Genomic DNA, 27408 nt, shown 5'->3' with positions numbered 1-27408 from the left:
ACATAACACATAAAATCCACTGCAGTTTCAAAATGTCAGCCTGTTCAAAGCAAAGAGGAAGTAGTTCTCTCCTGCATTTTGTAAATACTTCCCAAGTCACAATTACAAAGAAAGGGATGGGAACAACTCCACAAATCCTTTCTCAATATGCGTTCTTGTGTGGACCTTTGTTCTCGTAAAACGTCATCAGTCGCAGCCCGAGTACTGTTCCGCATCTGGCCGAGAACAGTCATAATACCCGGATGTGACTCGCCCCGCACATGTCACCGGGCATGCATCGGAGCAGGCTCGTCTGTTCTTGTGAGCTTGTGAGAGCCAAATATCCCAGAATGCATTTCATATCAGCAACAGGCAGCAACGACAGAGGAAAATAAACACAACTGTAAGTCGATGTTTATGAATGAGTACTACTTAAATACTACTATATTTAAGTCACGGAATGTAATTTTTTTCCAACAAGAAGTTAGTTGTTTAACATTTCTGTGATCGGTTTGTCAACATTGAGCCTTCGTAACAATGTGCTCCGTGGATGTGGGAGATGTGAGGTGTAGTTAACGGGACCGTCAGACCCTCCAGCACCGGGCGGTCAGGCCAATTATCAATTTTTTCAATTTTCAGCCGTTTATGAAGTCCATTAAAAAAATGTACACAGAAAAAACTATTTTTTACAGACATTGTCTTCATACTTTTTCGGATCCATTTGTATACGTCGTTCTTCGAACGGACATTTACCACTTCTACAAAATAAAAAATCTTTTTAAAAGTTTCAAATTTTTCTTTTTTTCAGGGTAAATAAACAACAAAACAAGGGACTTCAATTCCTATTAGTTAAAAACCCACCACATCTAGCTACACCTTGTTCCTAGTTTAAGACGTGTCTTTTAACAGGTAGTCTGTAAAAAGGTTCAAAACGATTCTCACAACATTTTCCGGTGGGATGCAGTATCCTCTCAAAACCCGTATATTTCTTGCTTTCCACAAACCTTCTTTTACACAGTTAATAACTGCCCACCATTTTTAAATCTCATCTGTTCGATTGTTTTGGAGGCTGCCGTAAGCTATGTCATTGTAACAAACAGGGAGTCTCAATAATGCTTGTAGCCACGGTGACAATATTAACCAGACTAAAAAAAGTGATGTAGGGTTTTACTATCACCGCAGGAAAGGCGAGGGCATTTTGCGCTGCGGGTGCATTTCCTTCTCTCAAGGAAAGCTCTTGTAGGCAAACACTGGTTAGCAACTTGCCAGGCCAAATCTTTATGGGCGTTTGTTAGGATGGAGTCATTCACGTTGGACCATACTATTTTTGTTAGTGTGGGGTTTGCTTTGAATGGTGTGGTGACAGAAAATGTTCCACTTGTTTTCTTGTGATTTTATCATGTCAGCTGGGTAATTCCTTGTTTCATGCATGAAAAATCATACATTTTTTGGCCAGGAGAGTTTTAGAGTCCAAAGGAAGAAGAAGAAAAAAAAGAAAACAATCTGCCGACAAATGGGGTGTGTGTGTGTGTGGGGGGGGGGGGGGTAATAGTCCTATCCAGTAAAATATGAACTTTTTCATTGCTGTTACAGTATCCACCCCCTTTTACTTTATGAAACCATTATAAAGTGTATGCAGTGTGATGTAATACAAAAGCCCTGAATTAAACGTTTACCTCAGTAACGTTTTGTGTTTCCACCATCCAATATGAATACAAATTAGATCTACACCTGTCAGTGTAATCCAGTATAGTTCAGCAGCACCACAAACTACAGCTGCCCCTCTTCATCTTCTCTAGAAATATGTACTATTGTATAACAACTCTGATCTGATCCATTGAGATAATTCTTTTATGACTGTGTGTTACTCTGGTACTCCATTTTATATATATCATTTCAAATTTGAAATGGATGCAGCCCTCCAATTCACTCCGATGAGGATACAATTTATTCAGGACGGAGGCTGGTGATTTGACAGCGGGGAAGAATTCACTTTTTAATGTAGCCCCTCCACCCCATAAAGCCCCTGACCTAGACTGCCCCCTCACCTTCAATATAAATATCATGTAATAAATATATTACATGATAAATATATTCCAATATAACCACATCTATATAAAATCTATTAGAAAATATACACGACTATAGCGACTCGGGAGACGGAGAAGATTTTTATTTCATTTAATTTAGGAAGATGTGCTTCTCCTCCGGAGCATGGTATATTTCAGGCTGAGAGAAGAAATAGTTTTCCTTAAAACTTAAAACTTATTGTATCCTGTATTGTTTCCTATTGCATAAGATACAAGCCATTTTAACTGTGACCTTAAGATACAGAATATGTCAAAGCAGCCAAATGTCACTACACATCATTCAATAAAATAAGACTATTTTCTCTATCTGTACTTCATAGATTTTTCAGCTTTTAAGACTTATACTGCTGTGCGCAGCAAGGTGATAGGCAACAGGAGTAGTGGAGTTAAAGCTGATGACGGAAACAGGAGGTACGCCAGACCGTCCAATTTCAGAGACCACTCGGTTCAGTCTATGCAGTTGTTGGAGGAGCTAGCCCAGGTCTATTGCGAAAGCTGGCAATTGAGACACCGCTTATATCTATATCTTAGATGCCTTTGTGCATGTTGTTGACCGGTTTTCCACAGAGGTCAAGGAATAGTGGTTAGGATAGATGTTAAGAGGTATTTTTATGACAATTCAACTCCAGCCATGAAGTTGCTTTCGTATAGCCAGTAGAGTCTGTTGATTGTTTGTGCGTCTCATCAGTTGCATGCCCTTATAGGAGCTGGTGGGGCGTTTCTGTATGCAAATCCAGGTGCACAAGAACGTGCGTTTGTGGGAGCGCAGGCAGCTGAGAACACTTAAGCTGTGTAAATCTTCATTAATTAGGCAATGATTTTTTCTGACTTTGGTCTTCTGATGTCTGTAAGAAAACATTTTTGAAGACATTTCAGAAAATGTTCAAAAATTAGGCCCGATGCGTGTCGGTATTTATATTTATTTTATTTTGGAGATCGACAGGGAAAGTCTCTGAGATGGTCTATGAACATTCCTAAACAAAAAAGACTATTCTAGTCCATCCAATCACAGAGGGGAGAGAAAAATACAAATTAACACATAAAATAAGCCCACACCATGACACATGCATATCAAACGGGGAGGTTCATTTTTTTTTCAATTCATTTTATTTTGTATAGCACAAAATCACAAATTACAAATTTGCCTCAGAGGGCTTTACAGTCTGTACACATGCAACATCCTCTGTCCCGAAACCCTCAATACCCCCAATACCATACACAAGAACCAAGTCGAGCGTGTGGTTAAAACAATGAGTTGGTTTATTTACAGTCTGACAGAAACCAAATGATTCCAGCAAAGAGAGAAATGAAGAACCAAGGCTGTCGTTATCGACATCCACATGAATGTTAAAGTCACCCACTATAATTACCTTGTCCGTTTTAAGGACCAAACTCGTTAAGAACTGTGAAAATTCACATAAAAATTCAGAATAAGGACTATTACAAAGAGAACCGGCTGGATTATTTTACAGGTTGGTTGTGAAAGACTGAAAGTCAGACTTTCAAATGAGTTATAATCTAGTTTAGGTTTAAGGTTTATTAAAAGGCAGGAGTCATAAATAGCTGCCACTCCACCCGATTATTTGATTATTTTCTGGAATGAATTTAAAAGTCAAATATCAATAACATGTATTTATGTAAAAAATAATAATGATGATAATAATAATGATAATTATGTATCTGTGTCCTGTTATTTATCTTTAGTATGCATTTCAGAAAGAAAAATGGTTAGGATTAAGGTGTAATTGCAAATAGTGATTAATCATGATTAATCCACTGAAAATTCTGATTAATTTGATTAACATTTTTAATCATTTGACAGCCCTAATTATTACATTTAACTTTGATTAAGTTATTAAATATAACTCCTCGCTTGTTTACCTTTAACTTAAATAACGGTGTCTGTGGGGCAGAAACAGTTTCTATAGAGTTAATTACGCTGAGTGACTGCTCGGAAGGAAGCGCAGAGGAGTTTGTGAGACTGCGACTCTGCTTCCTGGTCTGAACTCTGGGTCATGGTGGATCCTTACATTACAGATCAACTCCATTTTGCTAAAAACTCTTTTCCAGTAAAAAAAAACATGATGCTATGCCCTCTGATAAGACAGATAAGACAACACTAAAACAAACGGGAAGACATGACGCAGTGTCATGAAGGCGGTTCCACACGCAATAAAAAGTTTCTCCGCATCCTGGTGCCCTCATTAATTTGTCTGCCCCTAAACACCAGACAGGTCGAGTCCGCCACTGGGCGGAGCTTAATGCTCTTCTAACAGAATCTCATGCGACTTCAGCTGTATATTTTTCTTTCTTTTTTTTGGACTTAACAAGTTAGTTGTACCTGTTTCTACAGCGCCGCGTAAACATGGAACACGGCGATGGGTTAAAGTATGAGCTTTCCTGTTGCCTCACTCAACATTGACTTCATCACCAGCACGTAGCGGACGTTGGGGATTTCCGTATTTTGACACAGTGGATTACTACTACCGCTGCGCTCACTCACGGCTCAGTGCATCTACGCCCTGCTCTCCAGATGGACCCGAATACGTTCCTCTACGACGTCCCGCCGGTTGTCATCGGGAGACTGTGCCGAATCCTGGACAGTGGGGTTGACAGGTTAGGGTGGCGTGGACTAGGTAAGTAAGAGTTGTTGTCATGTCTGAGATCTTGGTTTGATGATACGGGTCTACCGCAGCCACATAACTCACTGACCGTAATCTGAAGGGAGGGCCAATTCCCTTAAATGTACCAAGTACTTTACTATCATAACAAATGCCACTTTGCTGTAAGAACGTGTTTGTGTGTTGTGTGTGTGCAATGCTTTCTTTATTCATTGGTTAAAAGACATCACTTCAATTCATGATGACCCTGGGTTCCTGGTATTTCTTCGCATGCACTGATTGTCTCCGTGTGCATTTTGTGTCTCTGCCTCCAGCTGTCCGAGTAGTCCCCAGCTTGTTAGAGGTCCGCATGTTGGAACGCGTGGAGGCAGCCGGTCGGAGTCCCACTTCGGAGCTTCTTTGGTCCTGGGCTCAGGAGAACCCAAGGGTCCTGGACCTTCTAAAGTTGCTGCAGGACATGGGCCATCACAGGGCTCTGCAGCTCCTCCAGGGTCCAGGTCAGTTACAAACAAATCGGACATCGTTTGCTCATGATTCTGCATAGCACATAAAAAAAACCTCTAGCAATCAACACTTGGGTTTCTGATCCAGTAAACAGAATTGCTGCATAACACCTGTTGGCTGTGAGATTCTGTTTTATGAGTCAATGCAGGATCCTCGTCTTCTAGCCCGTAATCCAGCTCAACTGGTCTTTAACATAAATTCACCCACACTACTCTGCTCCACCGCTCCCTTCACTAGTAACTAGTGGCTGTTTACAGTATCTTCGTCGGCAAATCCAGAAATAATGATTAACAAGACTGAGACTAACTAGTTAGTTTTTTTGTTGATATTTTGAAGTTTGAAATAACTGTAGTTTTGGGGTTACGGACTGACGTCACGAACATGTAGCTTAAAGAAAGAGGAGTCGGATTTCCTGAACACTGTGGTTTTCCTTTCCTAAATCCTCATGAATTCTTCTAACCATCTCCCTCTGATGAGAGGTCCAACTCCCCATGACGTTTTCCAGGTCATATTTTTGACAATTTGAATCTAGCCTAGGGAGTTATATTACATTACAAAAGGGAAATGTAAAATCCCTTTTGTTGTTTCTCTCACATCTAATGTCAGCAACCATGGGGATGCAGTTATCAAGACAAAGTTACATTTTTATTCCATGTTTTGGCCATCTGTCTATTTACAGAGTTGCCCGTGCCCTGCAGCAGTCCACACGCCGATTCCAGAGGACACATGTACGCAGATGAAGAGAAGGTAACATTATTTATTCCATTGTCTGGAAGCAGTGTTCAGTAAGAATAAATTACCATCTTGTCCTGTGTTTTTTGTCCAATCAGGGATCCTTCCAACGAGGAGAGAGATCTGCAGGTCAGGCTTTATGCTGTGGTAAGATTATTTTATTGGTTTATTTGATATGGGTTGGTTGACATTAATAAAAAACATTCTGTAAATTTTTACAGTACTGTTGGCGAAAATGCTATTTTTCATCTGTAGTCCGAAGAGGAAGATGTTACGTAACGAAGTTAGATCAATTTAACGACACTCTATTGTATAAAGGGAAATTTCCTTGTGTAATAATAATAATAATAATTATTATTATTATGATGCCTGTCCTGTTACTGTATATTTATACTGTAAAAGTATCATCACGGGTCGAGCCCGTATTAAGAGACTGCGTTTTTAAAAGAGCCAAAGGACCTTCTGTGTCATGTCATGACTAAATCATTGTTGATGTTCACTGGGACTTCACAAGCTCCAATGTTGCTGTATGTAGAGAGAAACAGCAGAGACGCAGACAAATCAGATTTGTGGGGGGGGGTTGGGGACGTAATAAGAGACCGGAGTGTTTCAAACACATGCTGCATACAGATTTATTCAGAAAATTTAGCATGTAAACCTGTTCTAGTAAAACCCCAAAATAAAGATCAGCATTATATGTAAAGTTGTACATTAACTATGCAGATTTTTGACTTGCCATGGGAAAATTAGGGTTGATACTGATCTGTCTCTGTCTTCCAGTGAGCTCCGCTGAAGAAAATCAGCCACCTGTAATTACCTTCCAAGACATCATAGATGGAACCAGAGATTTTCACCTTGAAATGAGAATTTCAGAGGGACACTTGTGTGATGTCTACAAAGCACAGCTGGGAAGTGAAAAGGTGGCGGTGAAGCTTTATAAACAGGTGATTGTTGATTTTGTGTAGTATGATGGTAAAGGGATGGTTCGCATGTGGGATTGTATGAGGTACTTCTCCACAGTCAGAATCATCTGCAGTGGATGGAGTTTGGAGAAGTTTGAAGGCAACAGTAGACTAATAACCATTTGTCGGTAGTGAAATGACTAATATTGTCAAATCAGTTGCTTTTAAAGAGAGCATTGATATCGGCTTCAGTTCCCCATCAGAAAAGCTTGTTGACTTTGAACATATTCTAAATACAGCGTAGACTTAAACTGATATCAATTTTTGAAATGTATTATGCTAACTAATATATTTAAGACATCCAAACCATCCCTTTAACATCGGGATAGTGACTGAAACAAAGACCATCTGACTGAAATACATTCATCCTTCCTTTTCAAGACAAACACGGCATCATGGAAGAAGCTGTGGGACGTCTTCAGGAAAGAAATGGAAATTCATAATTTGTAGGTGTCAACACACTCTCAAAACACCTTTCTTTCTTCGTGACTAGAGTCTGTTGAATAGCCGATGGGCTGATGTGTTACAGGTACCGACATCCAAACATCTTGGACTTGTTGTGCTGTTTCACTGATGAGGGTCGCTACTGTCTGGTCTATCCTTACCTGGCCAATGGGTCGCTCTTCCACCGACTCCATCACCAGGTAGATCTATGTACATGTCGTTCACCCTGCCTGGTATGTGCATATGAGAGGGTAAATCTGAGTGTCTTTTCCAAGCCTGAGCCAAATAGTTGCCAGGTAACAAATTTTTCATTTCAGAAAACAGGAACTAAACATGTGGGACACCACTTCTGCTTTCACAAAACAATACATGACACATAACAATGACTAACTATTTCACATAGAAAAAGTGTCCCATGTCCTGGAATTATATGAGTTTTTAGGTCTTCTTTTAGTATGATGTCAAAATAAAAAGTTAAAAATAATCAAACTGTGTATCGATGCCAATTCAAGTTTCTCCCTCTTGATGTCTTTGACTGGTTTCTCACTAGTGTTGGCTTTAATTAGTCATTATCACTAGTGGGGAGCATGAGGCCATTTTTTAACCGAAGTGGGTGACATCATCCAGCAGGCCACTGGTGTGACTGCCCAAACAATCAGAAACAGACTTCCAGAGGGTGGCCTTTAGCATGCCCTGTGCTAACTGCCCTGTGAAGCTCCACAGCTATCGGACACAAGAATTGGCATGTCTATCACTGGCACCCAGTGCTTTTCACAGATGAGAAAGTTCACCCTGAGCACCTGTGATAGACATGAAAGAGTGTGGAGGAGCCAGGGGGGACGCTGTGCTGCCTGCAACATTGTTCAGCATGCCTGGTTTGGTGGTGGTCAGTAATGATCTGGGGAGGCATATCCATGGAGGCGCGCACATACCACTGCAGGCTGGAGAACATCAGCCTGACTGCCGTTGAAATCCTTGAATCCATGTTCAGACCCTACACCCTACTACCCTACGTGTAGTAGGTCCTGGGTTCCTGTGGCAAGAGTGTGCAGCCAAGGGTGCTCCTCAGACAAATCTGGGAGGACACCACGCAACGTCTCATTTGGAGCTTGCCGGAGTGTCACACATGAATACTATCAAGGTAGATTCAAAAAATAAAAACCAACTTTTGAATCTCTCCAGTCATTTTATGAATAAGAAAATTATTAATTAATTCTTACCTACATGATACCACTAACTAATCTAATTATATATATGATTCTAGCCCTGATGGCCATACAAGGGGCACATCAGGATGTAAAAGTATTCACATTCACTCACAAATTTGTGTCTGGTATCTTGCCCCAGGACACTTTCACATATGGACGTGCCAGGGATTGAACCCGCTAGTCTCTCAACCTCTACTTAATTCTCTGGCGCCTATCTAAAATGTTGTGTTGTCACCATACAGGACGGAGAGCCCCCCCTGTCCTGGCAGCAGCGCCTTACCATCATTAAGGGAACTGCAAAGGCCCTGCATCACCTCCACACAGCACAGCCCTGCCCAGTCATATGTGGCAGCATCTCCAGGTACCGGAAAGAGGACATTCGCCCTCTCAACATCCGAAAGAATGAATTTATATGTAGTGCAATGGTCCAAATATGGCTGCCTTTCATCCATCTCTCTGCACAGTGCTAACATACTCCTGGATAGCGACCTGCAGCCCAAGCTGTCCAGCTTTGGCCTTGCTCATCTTCGTCCTCATTCAGCCCATCAGAACAGCACGGTCACTCTGGACACGAGGTCCCACAGCAACCTGGGATACCTCTCAGAGGAGTACATCAGAGACGGCAAGCTGACCTTTAGCCTGGATGTTTACGGCTTTGGAATGGTATTTGTAACAAGAATATATGTGTCTTCATTGTGCCGTTGTAAAGAAACTCTCCACCTCAACGACAATATTCAACAATTTACTTTTCTAAAGAAAACAAATAGTTTTTCTTTAACTATTACCATTAACATTATTTACCTTTAGGCAACCTCTGGTTCTGAAAAGTGAGGCCGGAAACTTGCCATGAGAAAATGTATTCCCTCTGTAAACATGAGTTTATGGTCTCAATCCCTAATTTCAAATCTTATTCAATTCAGCAGGATGTTTAGTAAATTATGGTTAATTTAGAGTCAAATACACTATAAAGCAGAGTATTCTTTAGTGTGGGGGTACCTTGTGATTGAGAGGTTGCTATTAAAGCCATGTCTACATCACTCAAGTCAAGTAAAATTGCTGCAAAGCTGGAGGAGAGCAATCTAATCAATTCTGATGGAAACCTCATGGATTGCCATTGATTACATCTTGCTTGTTCCCAGGTTATAATGGAAACGGTAACAGGACGCAAGGTCACAGGGGAGGTAGCGAAAAAAACACCACTGGTGAGTATACTGAAGCTTGAATGGGAACACTTATCGTTTAGTTTTTTTTTTTTTTTTTAGAATCCTGTCATCTATAATGTATGTGATCTATTGGGAAGTCTTACAACAGCAGTGGTGTATGATCAGAGTAACTGTGAGCACTGTCTGTCTGCTCTGTCAGAGAGATCTGCTTGTAACCGAGGTGGAGGACAGCGGCGGCGTGGACTCTTGTCTGCAGTTCGTGGATGAGGCGGCCGGCCGTTGGCCCATCGCCATGGCCCTCGACCTTCTGCGCCTGGCCTTGGAATGCGCGGCCAGCCGCCACCGTAGCAGACCAAGCATGCAGAAGGCGAGCAACGCTATTTAAACTATGACGCTGATGAATGACTTTCATGCAGTAGGAAATATTAATGGTACAACTGCTTTTTAGAGTTCATTCAAAATTACAGAGCGAGCGGAGGGGTGGGGTATTATTTGAAGGTGGGAGAAACCGAATTTACACGCTTAAAGTCATACATTTAGGAGAGAATATGAAAAGAATAAACGCAGATATTTTTTTACACATTTGACCACTCCAGATGCTGTGGGGAAAGCTCATTAGAGGCACACAGACATGCTTTTTTTTGTTTTTTCTCTTGTTCTCCTTTCATCTTGTTTTGTGCCCCATACATTTCCAATTTGAATTTCTTTTTTTTGTCCTAGTTATAGCCCTCCCCACCTTGTCCTATTATTTTTTTCTTTTCCCCACAAGGACCCTAAAACAATAAAAAATCTCAACCGTCTTCAGGTACTTCTTGCATTGAGCAAGCTGCTTCCTCCACCTAGCTGCCTCACCGCTGACCAACCCCACAGTCTGGACGACCCTCGTGATTCCAAGCCGACCCCCCCACCTTCCATTCCCGTGGAGCACGACGAGCAGCTCGGCCCCGGCGCTTCGCCGACGCAGGCGCGGCTCTGCGAGTGCAGCCAGTCGGAGTTGACGTATCTGAGCGACGCCGGGCGGGCTGTCGACCTGTACACCAGCTGGCCCGTGCAATGCAGCTGCCCCGCTGAGAGCGGCGGTCTGGCCTGCGAGGACTGCAGAGCCAACGGCTTCACCAGCGACGCCACAGGCGGCCCCCCGAGTGAGTGATGTCCCACGTATAAAACATGTGAGTGTCTGTGTGTGTGTTAACCTCCTATAAGTGATCCATCGCTGCGTTTGGTGTGTTTCAGCTGAATCCCTTGGGATGGAAAATGCAGCCAAGAAGAGACTGAGGAACAAACTGAGTCTTTACGACAAAGGGCTGATTCACACACAGGAACTGTTCTCTGAGATAAACCTACAGTAGAGAGCAGCATACTTCCTGCAGTGTGTGTCCAGAATTATACGGTTTCATAAAAGGTGATCAAGTGAGACACAACCTCTAAGCTGTGTGTGTTTTACGGGGGTGGGGGCAGAAAATGTAATCTTGTAATTGATATGTTGCTATTTCATGTAGTGGGGTGAACTATTACAGCGCCCAGCATGATTTTACCAGGACTTACACACGCTTCTTATCTAACCAACACTTTGAGCACCGACGCGCGTGCGCTCTCTCGCTCTCTCTCTCTCTGTCACACACACTCGGTTATCTTAAACATCTCGTTAATTTATGCAACCAGACTCACAAAAGCACCAACTACTTAAAGCACAGCACACATTTGACAAATTCATTCACACTCAATCAGAAGCCATTGAGTTTTACGTCAAACACAACTTGTACGCTCTGTGTGAGCCACTCACTGCGGATTGAAAGTCCGAACACCTTTCTTCCTCTCACTACGGAGCTCTAGTTTTGGTGTCAGCCTGCCATCTTATTTAATGCTGTAAAGGCAGTTTAGTCAAAGTATTTTTTAACACAAATCTTCCGTTATTTCATTCAATGACGTTGATCACACACTGTGATTTGATTGGTGTGATGCCAACAACTTCGTGGCTTCGCTTAACACTGTCCTGAGCGCTCACAGGGGAGCAGTGTCGTCACAATCGCCTCACCTCATTGGTTAATCATTCTTTTGTGGATTATTGCAGAAAATAAGATCAGTAGCAAGCACAGGTTTATAACGCCAGAGAGTCATGTTCAACAAGATATTTTTCATAAATAAAACCACTTTTGTGATAATGGAAACGTTAAATGCCATCGTCAGAATAATCTTGCTTCTGGCTGTGAACAAACTCCAAAGTAACGTGAGCCCAAGCCAACACAATGGGGTCTGTGAAGGTGAGATGAATTTAGGAGGTCTCATTTAGCCACTTGTTAGCAGAGAACTTTAATCATATGCTTAAAAGCTTTTGAAATCCACATATATTGTTGTTTTATTTCATATCTTCGATTCAAACATAAGAATCACTACAGCTTGATTTAACAAAATACCTTATTTTCAGCACCTCTTGTGGAATTATTAAAAAAAAATACATATATGCATGTCCTAAGAATATTAATCGTCAAACCCTGCTGTACAAACTAACCTAATCGCAAGCAAATCAATACATGTTTTTTCCTTGTGTATGACTACAACAACTTGGCGTACAGTGCTGAGCTGCATCTCAATCCCTCAAGCTTTTAAGGGTGTCATTTGGGGTCAGGATTTGTCCTAATTTAACAGAAGAAAACATTTGCGTAAACCATTTAATCATTTGGAACAATTTCCCACACCACTGCTGGAGAAATCTTTTAACTGCACACGTTTTCTTTGTCGATTGTAAGAGGTATAAAGGCTGCAATATGTGCAACTGCCATGAAGGAAATTGTACCAACTGGATGTCAATCGAACGACAACTATGCACTGGTTTAAAATAAACTTTTAATGCACTATAGAACTGAAGTGTAGGAACTGCAATGTACATATTTGTATTATTTAGATAAAATGAAATAAATCAAGTGTGGCTAAAACAATGCAAGAGTGAGTTAACTGGTTTGTCGGGATAATAGGGTGGAGACAAAAAGCCATCACCATTCATAGTTCCACACTGGGAACGTGCAGAGGTGCTTTCTCCTGGATGAGGCTGACAAACTCATTTTTCTCCAGACAGCCTCGACACTCCTCTCCCCACGATGCTAAAATGTTCCTCAGCTCCATGACTCTCATCCTTTTGAGTCCGTTGCTGCTCCAATCCTTCAGCTGAGGCTCTGCAGACAACCACCAAAGACAGGCTTCATATTGTGTCCACGGGCTTATTATCAGTGAGTGTGTTTTATAGATTTGAGCACACTTTACCATATCTAAGCTGACAGATCTGAGTGTCTCTGCTACTGAGACGCTGGCAGATCTTCTCTATGGGGACGTGGGAGGCCAGAGGTTGAGACACTGATGCTGTGACCCGGGTTTCTGCATCACTACTGGCTCCTAGGTAGTAACACTAGGACAACACATTAACACACTTTTAAACGCTGCTAGAAATGATCTGAGTCTGGTTGTGTTTCCTTGCTGGTGTCTGTGTCCTCACCAGCCTTGCTTCCTTCCCCTCAGCGGCGGTGCAGGCCTGGATCAGCTCTTCCTCCACCAGGGACGGAGTGAGTTCTTTGTGGGCTGAGGTCAGACTGCCATATAGTCTGTAGAGAAAGTCCACACACACTGCACACCAGTTTATTGTTAGAAAGCCAACTGCAAATCGGGTCTAACTTACTGCCGCTAGCGGCGGTTTAGTTTCCGGAGACAGCTTGTTCCGGAAGTAAACAAAATTGCACTAACTGCGTTATAATATTTTATTGCATTCGGCTCGGCCACTTTAATCGCATAGATTAACGCTTTAATTTTGACAGCCCAATTAGAAGCTCTTTACAGTTCCGATTGTTGGTGATATCCCATCTATTTTATTTTTCAAACAATAGGGAAACAATACAAAACATTGTATTTAAAAAAACATGTATTGGGATCATAAAATGTTAAAATCTTTCATCAAATATTTGATGGGATAACATTACATTACATTACATTTAGCTGACTATTTCGCAGAAATAACAATATACTATTCATACTTTTATTTCACTTCGTAACTGTATTGCTTACTACGTTAGTTATTAAATTCCTTATCATTTTTAAACTCGAGCCAGTTGACTTTTTACGACCTCTCGTCTCAAAAGGGCCGAGGGTAACAGTAGTGATCCTTGATCAGACGTTTAGAACCCAACATGGCTCAATCAGGTTAAGTTTACAATAACATGTAGTGACCCAAAATGTGCTCTACAGAATTGCAGAGCAGGCACTTAAAGGGTTAAACATGATCTTTGAGATATATTTATATTTTGATAAAAACAATATGTTTTTTAGTTTTGTGAGTTTCACAGTTAGCATTGTTTGTTACAATTAATATCAAATCCTATATAGTCAAATTATTCAGTGTATTTATTTGAACATGTATGATGAATGTGTAATAATATCTTGGCAGGGCCATAGTGTCTGGACTAAATCCACAGAGGGTCCTCCTGTGCTGTAACTACCTGACATTCTGACTTTGATGAAATGCAAATAAATGCAAATTAGATCAATTCCAAACGGATTTGATCAAGTTAAAAAAAGAATAAACCAATAAATTAATGCATTTATGTATATTTCTTTTGTTCTGACGATCTCTAAGAGTTGTCCTGTATAGTCTCTTGTAATTTTATATAATTTCTCACATATTCATACTTTTTTAATAAGTGTAAACTTCCATGATCCATGTGTTGGGTTGCACCACCAATTTTGTGCACACATGCAGAGCAGATAATGTTAGGAGATATGTATGTCCAGATGCATGCACAGCGGATTTTGAGCATCAAATAACAACCTGTTGCTGTTATCTACTGCGGTCAACTCAGGAGTCGGATTCGCATGGTCAACTCAGCAGAATTTTAGTGCATGCATGTGCTGACATTTACGGTATTAAACACGTAACTGGAATAAAGGCTTTTTTAAATAGCATATTCCGGACAATGATAGAAGTATGTGTGTGCAGAATCTCTCTGCAATAAATTAAATATTTTTTTCTCCAAAGTTAAAGCCCCATATTTGCAAGTTCAAAAAGAACATTTCTCCACATTTGAACTGCAATAAAAACACATTTCCAATGCATATGTGTTAAGGACCTCTCTGATCTGACAACTATGATGATGAATATGAAGTATTTTTACTCTACAAATTTGGTGATTTCTCCAAATTAAAAGCCTTAAAAGTTCAAAAACACAATATCTCGATATTTGAACAGCAATAAAAACACTCAATAATTTCAGTTAAAGACCAATATAGTTGTGTTTAAGACCTCTCCATCAACTATCATGATGAAAATGTAGTATCTTTGCTGTACAAATGTAGAGACTTCTCCAAAGTAAAGTCCCATTTTTGCATGTTCAAAAAGACCATTTCTCCATATTAGAGCATATTTGAATATGGGGCTTTTACTTTGGAAACATCTATAAATTTGTACAATAAAATCCCTTCATATTCAGCTTTCCTTAACCCAAGTATATCAATTATTGGGAAAAGTATTTTTATTGCTGTTCATATATGGAGAAATGTTTTTGAACTGGCAAAAATAGGACTTTTACTTTGGATAATTACTTAACTTCATATATTTTTCTGTACAACAGTTGTCAGAATGGTCCTGAACACACATACATTGTTCAGAATGTATAATTAAAAGCTTTTATTCCCGTTACTTCTTCAATACCGTAAATGTGCACTACAATCAATCAATCAACTCTTTATTACAGACTTAAGGTCCAGATAGTACAAAAACAGTAAATATATATATATATAAAATGAACATAAACAATTCAAGAGTCTGCTGAGTTGACCACAGTCAATATATATCAATATATCAATATCAGTCTGCAAAGTTTAGAGTTGGTAAACAGGTTGTGTATAACTCACAACATGCGTTCTAACCTTCACAGTTGCCTGCAGCAGAAAAAGTGAACCCTCTCAAGAGCAGCAAAATGGTGAAGGACAACACGGACATGTTAGCGGTGGTCGTTATTATTAGCTCCGCGGTATCCCAGCCAGCAGACCGGCTGTTGGGACCCGAGCACCGGCAGAGACTTTGGGGCTGACGTCACCCAGTGTTTAGAGATTCAATTGGTTTGAAACTTGATTTAATACTCACTTAAAGACAGTACTTTTTCAGAGATTAGCAGGGAATTTAAATTGTCCGCCACCAGTTATATAATTCAGTTGCGCAATTCACAGGGCATAACGAAATAATATTATAATAATCCAGCACCAACATTAATATTTGATAGTACATAAATATATGAACTACTCCCATACTTCGATGTAAGATTCAGAATCGAGGTATTTTAATGGATAGGCAGTCTCCTTTTCACCTAAAAATCTGAAAAAGTCTTCCAACTGTGGATTTCGTCAGACTATATAATATATTGGTCTTTTGATATAAGATTGGCAATTTAGTTAAGGGAAAAAGGATTTACATGCTATATATAGGAAAATGTTCAATTGATTTAAAGTCATTAATATTTATAATAATGACGGCATCAATAATAATACTTTATTAATACTATTATTACCATGCTATATTATATGCTATGTATTAATCAATATAATATAAAAATGTATAATATAAAAATATAATATTTAAAATGTAGATGTAAAAGCATCAAGTATTAAATGAATGTGCACGTTAATATGAAAATAAATAAATATACACAGAAATATTAAAATAAATAACCACATAAAAATAAAAAGCTTTTGATTTGAAAAAGTGCTACCGGAAGTTATTCCTCGAAGCGGAAGAGGGGCCACATGCGCACGGGGCATAGCCCTCCCAGTTCTTTCCAGCATGGCGGCCATAGGAGTCCACTTCGGATATACTTGTGCTTGTGCTGCGATATTTAAGGTGAGTTAGGCTCATTTGCAGTTCTAGCGGCCTTTCCCACCTCTCCTTCTGCTCCATAAGCTAGTCAATGTTTTCTACAGCTCAGAAATCCTGCTTAAATAGCACTCACTAGCACTCATTAGTTGCTAAGATGCTAGCAAACTAACGTATACAATGAATGAAATGACTTCATGTGACAATAGTCTACCTTCTATTTCGGTAGCCTAAATACCGTAATGAGATATTCCGGGGGAAATGTAATGTTAACAGAGTTCGCTAGTAATTAACCTCCATGTCATTGATATTGCAACAGAATTGGGCCTAACTTTTTACCATTATATTGTAATGCAATTGAAAATGTAGACCCCACAATAACGTTAAAGCTTTCTCTTTTAATTCTTCCGGTTTTCCCAACCCTTTACTGGGCTCAGTGATGCTTTGGATCTGCATTGACGGCACATTGGTGGTGACAAACCGTTATGAAACCCAACAGCTGGATGTACGCGTGTTGCATCTCTCCGTAACTCTTCTTGTTCAACTGTACTCGCTCCAGAGCGCTCTGTGTTTCTGGTGAGGGGGGATGGACAAAAAATAACGTAAATCAGTTCAGGAAATTAATTTGGCTTCGTATAACAGCTATAGAGAAGCGCTAATTCTTGATCTAAGTCAGTCCAAACATGACATTGTAGCTTGACACGAGTTAACACTAAATACTGCCATCTGTTGTAATATTATTTAGTTATCAGGGCTTCAACTAACGTTAATTATTTTCATTTTAAGTGACCGTATTCATTTTGAATGATATGATGATGCATGATGCCATTGCTTGTTTTCCAATGGCCTCCTGCCCTTTCCACGAGATCTAAAGTATCCCCAGGCCACAATGGATATGCACTCTCTTTAGGTTCCTGATTACCAGGAGCCTCCTCCCTGTCTGATGTGCCAGAAAAGCCTCATTGGAAGGCCAGCCGGATCCTTGCCAGTTGCTGAAACCCCACAGGAAGATAAAAAAAAGACAAATGTGTGCAACTGAATTGATGGTTGTGTGTGTTTCTTAGGATGGACGGGCTGAGGTGGTGGCTAACGACGCAGGAGACCGGGTGACTCCAGCTGTGGTGGGCTACAGAGACACTGAGAAGGTACAACATGAACTCAGTTATCCTAGCTGGCATAGTCTTTGTGGTCATTACAGTAAAAGCTTTGTGCTCTGGACCTCCTCTAATTTAAATCATATTGTTGTCTTCTGCCTCAGTGGGTGTCACCATCCCACCCACTATAGGTTATATCTGTTTCTATGCCAGTCTGCTGATTGCGTGCTTTCTTTTTTTTTTTGTAGATTGTTGGCATCGCCGCGAAGCAAGGGCGGATCCGCAACGCTGCCAACACAATTGTCAAAGTGAAACAAGTGCTGGGGAGAAGGTAATATACTTTATACTGTCTTGTTTGCTAATCTTAAACTACGAGGAACATCTGAGGTTAATAGCTTACCTTACTCTATATTCAGATCTAAATTATAAGCAGACCTTTTTTTAAAAGATAGTTCAAATGTTTAGAAGTGGTTGTACGAGATCCTTCTCCTTTAGTCATTGTATTTCTACAGTAAATGGGCTTTGAAGAACCAGCATTAGAGCAAAGCAATGTTCTACTACAAAAAGGTTTACGGGTATGCTACACTTACATGTTATGTTAGAGTACGGTCTAGTGCTGCCTCAATAAGTAACTTTGTGTCATCATTGTCCGTTAGTGCTTAAAGGCTTTGTTTGGATTTATTTACATTTGTGCTTTTACATTCAGTAGCCTGAATGCTTATTAGGAGGGCGTTCATTGTTATGATATAACTATACTGGTATATTAGCAAGGTGTTCAGACCGACTTACAGGTTCTCTTGTCTCAACGGGCAGCTTCGACGATCCAGAGACCCAGAGCCACAAAACACAGACAAAGTGTCAGGTGCGTTTGATTGCTTACAACACTTTTGTTCCCCCCATTGACATTAATTCATCTGATGCTCTTCATGTTGCACAACAGTCATCTCCAGTCTTCTCTTGTTGAGCCAACATGGACGGACTGTTATGATATAATAATTGGTTTCCATGTTCAGGTTGTCAACAGACAAGAGAAGCCTTATTATGAGATCACAGCGGGAGATCACCCAGAGTATGTCGCGCCGGAGGATGTTGCAAAACTCATCTTCAACAAAATGAAAGGTAGTTTGTCACACATACACAATGATCAATGCATTGCAGAAAAACAGCACACCAATTGATCATCTATAACTCTCACAGAAACGGCTCAGTCGGCTCTCGGCTCTGATGTCACCGAGGCGGTTATCACCGTCCCATTTGAGTTTGCACATGCTCAGAAACGTGCTTTGAGGTAGGGCACATCGCAACCCATTACTCCTGTCCCGTTTCTTTGTTGAATGTGAAACCGTTTGGAAAAGTCTTCCCTCTGCTTTGTGCAGGGAGGCAGCTGAAGCTGCAGGCTTCCATGTACTGAGGCTGATTCACGAGCCTGCTGCCGCTCTGTTGGCCTATAACATCGGACAGGATTGTTCTTCAGGAAAGAGGTATGCTGCTTCTGCAGCTGATGAGCTTTTATTACTTTGGATACATTAGGATATCTAAACGTTTCTACTCAATAATGTGCACCTGCCCTGTTTTGACAGCCACGTGCTTGTGTACAAGCTGGGCGGGACGTCCCTGAGTGTGACAGTGCTGCAGGTCAATGGAGGAGTGTTCCGGGTCCTCAACACACACACCGACCACAGTACCGGAGGAGAGAGCTTCACCCAGGCTTTGGCCCAGCACCTCACTGCAGAATTCAAACGGTAGCTACTGTCTTTTTTTCTCTGCTGCTATTTTGCCCGATCAGTAAAATCTTAGGCAACGGTCTGGTTGAGTGCTGCCGGTCTCAGTGTTTCTTATGGCGAGTCCATCTTCTCGCTCATTCAGTGCGACCCCCAGCGGACTGATTAGGGATAGGAGATACTTTTATAGAAATGCAAATTATGTCTTTCTGTAATCATCACAACAGCAAAATCATACAGCGGGCCGAACTGGACCCCCTGGTGTCAAAGGCCAAAACCCTAACCCTAAAGCAACAAGAAATTTAATTTTTAAAAGTGAGGGTGTATGAGGATCTTTCCCTTAGTCAGTACATTACTAGAGTACATAAAGTTTGGTGAAACAGACAAGAGAACAGCACTAAAGCATGAACTTTGGTGGACGGGGTAGTCGCTTTGCCTCGTTGTCAAAATGGAAGCAGTTATTGCTGCTCGCTTCGAAGTCTCAATTGACAAAAGCAGCTAATTAAACAACAAAAGTAGCTGGAATACTGCTGCCCTAATCAGTTATTTTGTGTTCGTTGGGATTCATCAAAGCCACAAAACAACACTAAATGGGGTAGACTGGCAGCGCCAATGTTAAGTGTAAGGTAAATGTTTATGTTGAAGAGAGCAGGGATAACCATTTACAGTATGCATCCATCCTCCCTTCATGAAGGCTGTGTGTCTGTGTTTGCTGTGCAGCACCTATAAGTACGACGTGAGCACCAACGTCAGGGCCATGCTGAAGCTGATGAACGGAGCAGACATGGCCAAACACTCTCTGTCCTCGCTGGAGTCGGCCAACTGCTTTGTTGACTCACTTCACGACGGCATCGACTTCGAATGCAACGTCTCCAGGTGAGCAAAGAATTTGTGACAAAGAATCTAATCTAATAACACGGCTAAGGCCTGCTGTGTTCAGAGCATATGTACATCCATAAGACATTAAAAAGAAGTCTCAAGCCATTTGTATTTCATTGATGTATTTACACATCATAAAAAAACAGATTGTGTTTCTACATTAAAACATGTTTTATTGTTCTTCACCTACCTTCTAGCTCATTAAGAAATTCAATTCATGTTCAGCAAACATTAATACAAGAGGAAGCCAAGTCTGTCAATGTCATTCATTTTGGGCGCTGCTGATGCTCCATGTTAGAATCTGGACATCCGGATGTGAGATGCGAGTGCTGTGATAATGACACAGCTCAGAGACGGAACATTATTGTGGTGTTTTTCCCTTCTGCCATAAATTCATCATTTGTCTTTATCAGCATATTTAGTGCTACAGTATGAAGGTTTACCACAAGTAACAAAAAAAGTAATCAAATTACTGTAATATTGTGATACTTTTGATTGAGGTACTGATTACAGGTACAATTAGGTAATTGTAATCAGTCTACATCTTTTAGAAAAGCACAAACTTCTAAATAAATTAAGGTGAAATGTCATAGAAAGCCAAATCTTACTGAAGACGGCACTGTGGTTCGCCGAAACTGAATGAATGTGGCAGAAACACACACTTGTTGCTTGCATTGTAATGTTTTACATTTACGAATTGCATTAACTCTCCTATTACAAACCCCGTCCCCCAAAAAAGTCAAAAAAATATTAAACGACTGTCTAAAAGGCGCTTAGTGCTAAAAAGGTTAATGATTGTTGTACTAACAAGCAGTGGTAACCATCATGATGACCTCCTTGTCATGTTTCCTCAGAGCTCGTTTTGAGCTGCTCTGCTCTTCCCTCTTCAACAAGAGCATCCAGCCAATCAGACCCCTGCTGGAGGCAGCGGGGCTCTCCACTGCCGACATTAACAAGGTGCGGTTTGTGTTTTGCTTTATGCACCATTGCATGAAATATCTCACTGCAACTATAGAGGTGGATCAGGGTGATTTTTTTTTTTACTTTTATGAAAATAAGCCTCGGCTCTGTTGGTGACGAAGCGTTTTGTGTGTAATGGGTGCGTTTCTAGGTGGTTCTCTGTGGAGGCTCGGCCAGGATCCCTCGTCTCCAGCAGATGATCCGTGAGATGTTTCCAGATGTGGAGCTGCTGAGCTCATCCCCTCCTGATGAGGTCATTGCTGTGGGAGCAGCTCTAGAGGCAGGCTTACTGGTTGGCAAGGACAGTCTGGCCCCCGAGGAAGACTCCATCACAGTGGATGTTTCTGCCAGCGACATACTAGTGAAGGTACACTGGTCACATTAAAACCCAACAAAAGCAGCGTTTTTAGTGCAGGTAAATCGAATGAGTTTAATCCAGTCAATTTTAATCTTCACTGTCCTGCTGGGTGGTGTGTGGGCATTGCAGGAGGTGGATGAATCGGGAGGCGAGGTGTTCACCGTTCTCTTTCCGTCGGGTACGCCCCTCCCAGCCCGCAGGCACCACGTCTTGAGTGGAGGGGCGGGGCTGTCCTCCCTCTGCTTGGAAATTTACCAGAGATTTGTTGCGGAGAAGCCAGAGAAGCTAGCTAAGGTATGGAACTGCAACCAATACAGGCTTTTTTCCTCAACATTTGTGAATGTTAATAATTTGGCTTTTAATGTTTATGGCATTTATGTTGGTGGAGATGTCATTTTAATTTATGTTTTTAATGAGTTTAAACTTTAAGCAAGCATGGTCAGGAGATGTTGGCGTCCTTTTCTGACACACTGGGTAGGCGCAGGCAACGGCTTAGGTCTCTGCTATAATAACAACAATAACAACTTACCTAAACTTTAGTAAAAGTAAACTACACAAGTGGGACAAACATCCTGTTCCTACGGGTCACCCAGTCTAGGCTTTGCAACAACCCCTGGTTGGAAACCTGTGAGAAGTTCACTTTATGAAATTGTGGCGTAGCAAACCGTCAGAGTTTAAGTGATTAAAGGGGAAAAACCAATTCTACTGCTGTATCACCTTCAACTTCTCAAAATCCCTGCTGGTTCATATTTACAAATTCAATGCAGTGATTTGGGAGGAAAACCGCCATGATTAACAGGCCGCACTGGGCACTGAAGATAAACAACAGTACACTGATATTCCAATTCATATAGTTGAAATGTGCAAAAGGCCATCTAAAGTAGATTGTAGATCTGTGTTTAAAAATGGATTATACATATTTCTTCATTTCAATGGACCATTTGTCTGTTTTTTGTGTACCGTGCATAGATTGTCCTGAGGGACCTACAGCCGAAAGTGGAGAACCACAGCATTGACACCGTGGTGACCATGAAAAGGTATCCACCCTTCCAGTGCACAGCCCAGGGCCACTTGACATGACGGCCTGTTTACCGTGTTTTGTGTGTTGCAGGGACGGTTCTGTTCACGTGTCCTGCGTAGAACAGAGCTGTGGAAGGCCAGAGGTCGTCACCATAGCAGCTGCATCCTGAATCTGCTCAAATACAAACCGCACACACTGTCACTGCAGATGGGTTTTTTTGTTTTTTATTACCAAATAAACATAATTCAACTCAAACTCTATGCTCAAGACTTTGTTTCAATCCTTTTGGATCTTATTGCAATCATGGAATAATATAGAACGTTGAATTGTTCTATAGCTACAGTTGAGGCAGTATATGCACATGATCACGTAATATCACCTATGTGATTTATTATTTCTAAGCACTCTAAATAAGCAATGGGATGCATGTATTGTAGATGAAAATCCAAGTCACTTCTGATTGGACACCATTTTTCGGGGTTCCAAATCTGCACTGGCAACTGTTTGTGGTTAAAAATAAAGGTATTTTGGTATATTTCCTCACTGCAGCTTGGAGCGTTTAGGGTCACAGGGTCGTCTCCCACATAACTTTTACTTTAAACAAAATTGGGCCACATCATTTGAGGGAACATGACAAAACTTTTTCTCTACCAGATGTCATTGTAATTGGCATATTTAAAACTAAATCATTATGGAAATTACTCTCAAATGATCTTTTGAATTCATATGGGCCTTTTTAAACACACATATATACTTTTTTTAAATTTAATTGAACCATTTGGCAGTATCTGAGGGGCCACCCAAGGGGCCATGGCCCTGTTGTAGAGAAGAGCTTCTTACCGTACATTCCAAGTGGACACAAAGAACCCATTCCCCCTGGGTTTTCATTTTAAATGTTTTATATGGTATTATATTTGACCAGGATGTTTACGAGTATGATAACACTGCATTACACTCATTCTATTCTGTCCACTCTTAACTGATCTTCGTCCGTACTCCACAGCATATCAGGCATTAAAAGAGAGGTTGGGGGCGTAGTCTTTAGGTTCCACTAGAAGTCCTGTCAAGATGGCAGTGAATAATAGTGCTGATCTGTTAACTTCTGTACAGCTTAATCCGTGCAGTCTCTAAAGCATTTCGTTCCAAAGTCTTAACCTTCCATCAAGACGGAGGAAGCCTCCATCATGTTCCGGCCTTTAGCATCCGTGCTCTGGGACGATGCGACACTTGAGGATCTTCAGGTAGTTCTGCACTTTGTTGGAGTCTCTGCGGAAGCAGTAGAGGAGGTCATAGTTTCTCATCAGGCGCCACTCGCTGCTGTCGGAGGCCAGCAAAGCCTCGGGAGAAGCCAGGTTGCTGACCGTGTTGCTTATTATCCCCAGCACCTGCATCTGGAGAGGAGAGGACACGCGCCGCAACAAAGCCATTATAAGCCATGAAAGGGATTTCTAAGCAAACCAATCAAGAAGAGCAACGGCTACCATCTCATGGACCTAGACATAGATCCTGTCAGTATCAGGAGGCATGTGGTGCATCTATAAATCTGATCTCATTTGTTAATTAACAGTTTAAAGGAGGGTTTGCTAAAATAATTGTCCACGTTATTTTTTGTTTAGAAATTAAGGTTTTTCCTCCTCAAACATGGGATATGTAGTGTACATTATCCCCCCCTCCTCTAGTATTACAGTAAACCAAAATAACTGCAAAAAAGTAGCTGCCAAAGTTAACTGAGATGAAATGAGTAACGTCTATGAAATGTCAGTCTTAGAAAGTCACTTTCACTTCTCATTTGCCTCTCAGGGCTTCCATATTTTATATTATCCGTATCTGCGCACAATGTGTATTTTTTGTGAACTATGTTGTGGAAATGATTCACTCTAATGGGTGAGGTTAACTGGAGGAACAATATAAAGATAAAAACAGTACTGCCCTATTATGTATACATATAAGTAAAGCCTTTCCAAAAAAAAAATTGAAGCACAGTATTACAAAGAATGAGTAATGCCATATAATCTCATCTATTAGAAATGGTTAATATTCAGGGACCACAAAGGAATACCTCTGCGTTTCTTGCTACATTAGGACGGGAATGGTTTGTCACTGGGACATTGGGTCATCTGAGGGGGAGCGGGGCAGTTTAGATTTGCCATGTGACGTCAGGACTTTGTCATCTGTGTCACTACTCCATCCCGGGAAGCTACATTACCCAACTGCTCAGATCCTTGATCACGCAAATTGTCACATTTTTCAGTAGAGGCTAATGGAATGAAGTCTTTTCACTCGAGGTATGCAATCAGCGCTAAAGATCCACTAGAAGTGTGTGGCAGTATCTATATCTGCAAAGAGCCTTCTCCCATTTTTTTGTCCATTTACTAAGATATTTCTCAGTGACCACTTTTGTAGGCTTGTTTATGCGCAAGCTTGCATCCAGTGGTTGGGCGGCGGGTGCTTCTGAGGTCATAGAACAGGCGACCGAGGTGCTAACTTTGACAGTATGCATGTAAGGGTCTGCATTCTAGCCCCTTTTAAGGAAATAAAGCAAATACTCTAATATTGAAGACTACCAGCCAAATGTACAGCTACAGTACCTTCTCAGCCACTTTCTCCACACCTCTGTGGAGCTCATGTACCATGTTGCTCATCTCAAGGGTTTTATTGGAGCTGAATTTGTTGAAGTCGTGGTGGTGTGCCATGCTCTGATGGAAATGCCACAGGGGATCCCTCCACGCCAGCAGGAGCTTCAGGATCACCTCGGTCAGCTCCTCCCTCTGCAGTGACAAAAAGAGGACCCATTATTTAACAGCCAGTACAAACTCCAGCCCCTCTTCAAGTCAAGGGATATTACTAGCATTCATTACAGGTACGGGATGATGCAAATATGGATCAAATATGAAAGATACATTTTTAAAAAGACGTTTTACAACCGATGAAAGGCAGGGGAAAACAAACTGTTAGCGTAATGTGGCCAACGCATGCGTCTGTCAAGAAAGAACTTTTGTAAAGGTTAATTCACCGTCATTCTCTGAGCGTTGTCCTTGCCATTTGGGGTCAGGATGCTGGAGGTGTGACAGTTTCGACTGACCCGACCGATGTGATTCTTACTGGGCAGGAAGTACTGCTCCTGAAGGGATAAACATGAACGCAAGGCGGAAATGTTAGAGATTAGATGTTGTCTAAACGTCAAGCGTGGCTAAATAATTGACGAAAGAAAATAGTAGTAAATGACTTGCAGATCCAAATGTTTTTAAATGGCTATTTGTACATGTGTGTGGTAAAGTATAAATATATATATTTACTTGAGCTCCAACTGATCCCAAATACTCCTTTAACAAAATCAAACAAATTTATTGAATGTTGTTAGAAAAGCTTTGTCAGACAAACTTAGGAGACTTACAAACTCTGTGTGGAGGTTGTTTGAAATGCCGTGTGTCCTGGCTGAGTGTTGGATGACCCGGTCAAACAAGTTTGCCAAGGAGAGGACGTGGCACAGCTGGCCAGCTTGGGCATTGGCACAGATGGGTGCTGCTCCCACCATGGTCAGTCTGTTGCAGAAGAATAGACAGACCCATACCACCCAGACACAAGATACTGGGCGAAGAGCAGTGGGAAAAAACAGATGAAACAAAATGTTGCTGAGCAAGCAAAAAGTGTTACAAAACAGTTTTGACCTGAAGAACGGCATAATGTAACAATCCTTTCACATGGAACATGCGCATGTGTGATCTTTCTTTCCAATATGTTTCAGCCCTAAAAGGAAACCAGACACTGAACCAGAGTAGTAGGTTTGGGGAAATGGGCAGGTGAAGAGGAAGAGAACAGGGGATGACATGCAGGGCGAGACAAAGACAGACGGATTCCGTATTACAAAGTTGTATTTCTGAAATAATTACCTGATCCTGTTCCATACATCATGGTGGGTGTGAAGGACCTCCTGTCTCAGAGCAGATGGCACAGATCTTTTCTACCCCTGCAGCTTCATGTGAGGATCCCTCACTGATCATTCCCCTTTTTTACGCTTTCATATCAAACAGAGGAAGAGAGAGAGAGAGAGAGAGAGAGAGAAAGAGTATCTGTGTGTGTATGAGAGCGATGAAAGCGTCAGCCGGGGACGTCATTCCAGCACTGGGTTGTGTGTCGGACATATGTGACGTTGACTCTCTGGGTCCATTCAGCAGGCCTCTCCAGTACATTTCATTAATGTCCGCATGGCCTCCGGCTATACGGACATAAGGTCACTTAGAGCGCTCTGGGGCGCTAATACGAAGAGTCAGAATCATCTGATGAGCGGGCTTCATGGGAGCTCCGAATGACCCCATAGGGCAGCATCAAGTGAATGTCACGTTGTTTAATAGCCATATGAATGACGTCAAGTGGTTGTAGCCAGGATCAAACTCTCTCAGTTGTCGGAAGTTGACTTATGTTTCTACATATCGGTCAGGCATTATGAGTCGGACATATATAGTGAGAAACTAGAAAAGGTTATGTTTCCAGAGGTAATTCAAATCCCTTAGTAGGAGTATTACTCCAGGCCGTCAGAATCTGAGCCAAACAGAATGTTCTTTGAAATCGTGTAAGGCCTGTTAATCTATAGACTGAAACAAAATTAAAAGTAGTTTATTATGATCAATTATCATTAGCAGCAGGTGGTAGTAGTCAACGTAGTAACCACTGACATGAACTGGAAGGCCAAACCTTTACATAGCATGTAATTGTTTGATGGTGTATTAATGCTGTGAGCATCTCACAGAGCGCCTTCCACATAATGACTTGCATTAGTGTTTATAGTGTTCAGTCTACATCAGCTTAAATTAACTATGTTATGGTT

The 27408-nt window shown here is 41.3% G+C and overlaps 4 protein-coding genes across 4 annotated transcripts; 2 read left to right on the top strand and 2 right to left on the bottom strand.

Annotated features, from left to right (window-relative positions):
• Positions 1 to 124: 124 nt before the first annotated feature.
• Positions 125 to 11854, top strand: irak3 (interleukin-1 receptor-associated kinase 3). The gene is made up of 14 exons (XM_037462108.2): positions 125 to 382; positions 4603 to 4705; positions 5005 to 5187; positions 5874 to 5941; positions 6025 to 6073; positions 6707 to 6870; positions 7270 to 7334; positions 7418 to 7532; positions 8783 to 8901; positions 9005 to 9203; positions 9680 to 9742; positions 9903 to 10070; positions 10509 to 10845; positions 10937 to 11854. Exons 2-14 carry the CDS (start codon positions 4603 to 4605, stop codon positions 11050 to 11052), a joined length of 1749 nt encoding a protein of 582 aa, XP_037318005.2. The 5' UTR covers positions 125 to 382; the 3' UTR covers positions 11053 to 11854.
• A 673-nt stretch (positions 11855 to 12527) lies between these two features.
• cdnf (cerebral dopamine neurotrophic factor) lies at positions 12528 to 15745 on the bottom strand. The gene is made up of 4 exons (XM_037462110.2): positions 15611 to 15745; positions 13191 to 13318; positions 12962 to 13103; positions 12528 to 12873 (listed from the first exon to the last, which is right to left on the bottom strand). The coding sequence occupies exons 1-4, from the start codon at positions 15681 to 15683 to the stop codon at positions 12701 to 12703; spliced, it is 516 nt and encodes a 171-aa protein (XP_037318007.2). The 5' UTR covers positions 15684 to 15745; the 3' UTR covers positions 12528 to 12700.
• A 722-nt stretch (positions 15746 to 16467) lies between these two features.
• On the top strand, positions 16468 to 22832 carry hspa14 (heat shock protein 14). Its single transcript, XM_037462520.2, has 14 exons — positions 16468 to 16577; positions 17615 to 17695; positions 17893 to 17975; positions 18458 to 18506; positions 18658 to 18763; positions 18842 to 18932; positions 19021 to 19125; positions 19225 to 19386; positions 20086 to 20241; positions 21099 to 21201; positions 21356 to 21571; positions 21692 to 21856; positions 22532 to 22599; positions 22674 to 22832. The coding sequence occupies exons 1-14, from the start codon at positions 16521 to 16523 to the stop codon at positions 22750 to 22752; spliced, it is 1521 nt and encodes a 506-aa protein (XP_037318417.2). The 5' UTR covers positions 16468 to 16520; the 3' UTR covers positions 22753 to 22832.
• Positions 22833 to 23779: 947 nt separating this feature from the next.
• prl2 (prolactin 2) lies at positions 23780 to 26495 on the bottom strand. Its single transcript, XM_037460040.2, has 5 exons — positions 26491 to 26495; positions 25978 to 26215; positions 25597 to 25704; positions 25172 to 25351; positions 23780 to 23974 (listed from the first exon to the last, which is right to left on the bottom strand). Exons 1-5 carry the CDS (start codon positions 26493 to 26495, stop codon positions 23780 to 23782), a joined length of 726 nt encoding a protein of 241 aa, XP_037315937.1.
• Between the last annotated feature and the right edge of the window lie 913 nt (positions 26496 to 27408).

This window comes from Pungitius pungitius, chromosome 2 (genome assembly GCF_949316345.1).
Source record: "Pungitius pungitius chromosome 2, fPunPun2.1, whole genome shotgun sequence".
NCBI classification, from domain to species: Eukaryota; Metazoa; Chordata; class Actinopteri; order Perciformes; family Gasterosteidae; genus Pungitius; species Pungitius pungitius.
The sequence above is the reverse complement of the archived record's forward strand: the minus strand, read 5'-3'. Positions and strand labels throughout refer to the sequence as shown.

Bases quoted from the DNA above. Each gene is read 5' to 3' on its own strand.
- irak3 (XM_037462108.2), top strand. From the start codon at position 4,603: ATGGACCCGAATACGTTCCTCTACGACGTCCCGCCGGTTGTCATCGGG. The intron at 8,902-9,004 runs GTACCGGAAAGA...CTCTCTGCACAG, and splicing joins ATATGTGGCAGCATCTCCAG to TGCTAACATACTCCTGGATA. The intron at 10,071-10,508 runs GCGAGCAACGCT...AACCGTCTTCAG, and splicing joins GCAGACCAAGCATGCAGAAG to GTACTTCTTGCATTGAGCAA.
- cdnf (XM_037462110.2), bottom strand. From the start codon at position 15,683: ATGTCCGTGTTGTCCTTCACCATTTTGCTGCTCTTGAGAGGGTTCACT. The intron at 13,319-15,610 runs GTTAGAACGCAT...ACTGGTGTGCAG, and splicing joins TGCTGCAGGCAACTGTGAAG to TGTGTGTGGACTTTCTCTAC. The intron at 13,104-13,190 runs GTGAGGACACAG...GTGTTGTCCTAG, and splicing joins AGGGGAAGGAAGCAAGGCTG to TGTTACTACCTAGGAGCCAG.
- hspa14 (XM_037462520.2), top strand. From the start codon at position 16,521: ATGGCGGCCATAGGAGTCCACTTCGGATATACTTGTGCTTGTGCTGCG. The intron at 17,696-17,892 runs GTACAACATGAA...TTTTTTTTGTAG, and splicing joins GCTACAGAGACACTGAGAAG to ATTGTTGGCATCGCCGCGAA. The intron at 21,572-21,691 runs GTACACTGGTCA...TGGGCATTGCAG, and splicing joins CCAGCGACATACTAGTGAAG to GAGGTGGATGAATCGGGAGG.
- prl2 (XM_037460040.2), bottom strand. The intron at 25,705-25,977 runs GTAAGTCTCCTA...TTATCCCTTCAG, and splicing joins ACAACCTCCACACAGAGTTT to GAGCAGTACTTCCTGCCCAG. The intron at 23,975-25,171 runs GTACTGTAGCTG...TCTCCTCTCCAG, and splicing joins TGGAGAAAGTGGCTGAGAAG to ATGCAGGTGCTGGGGATAAT.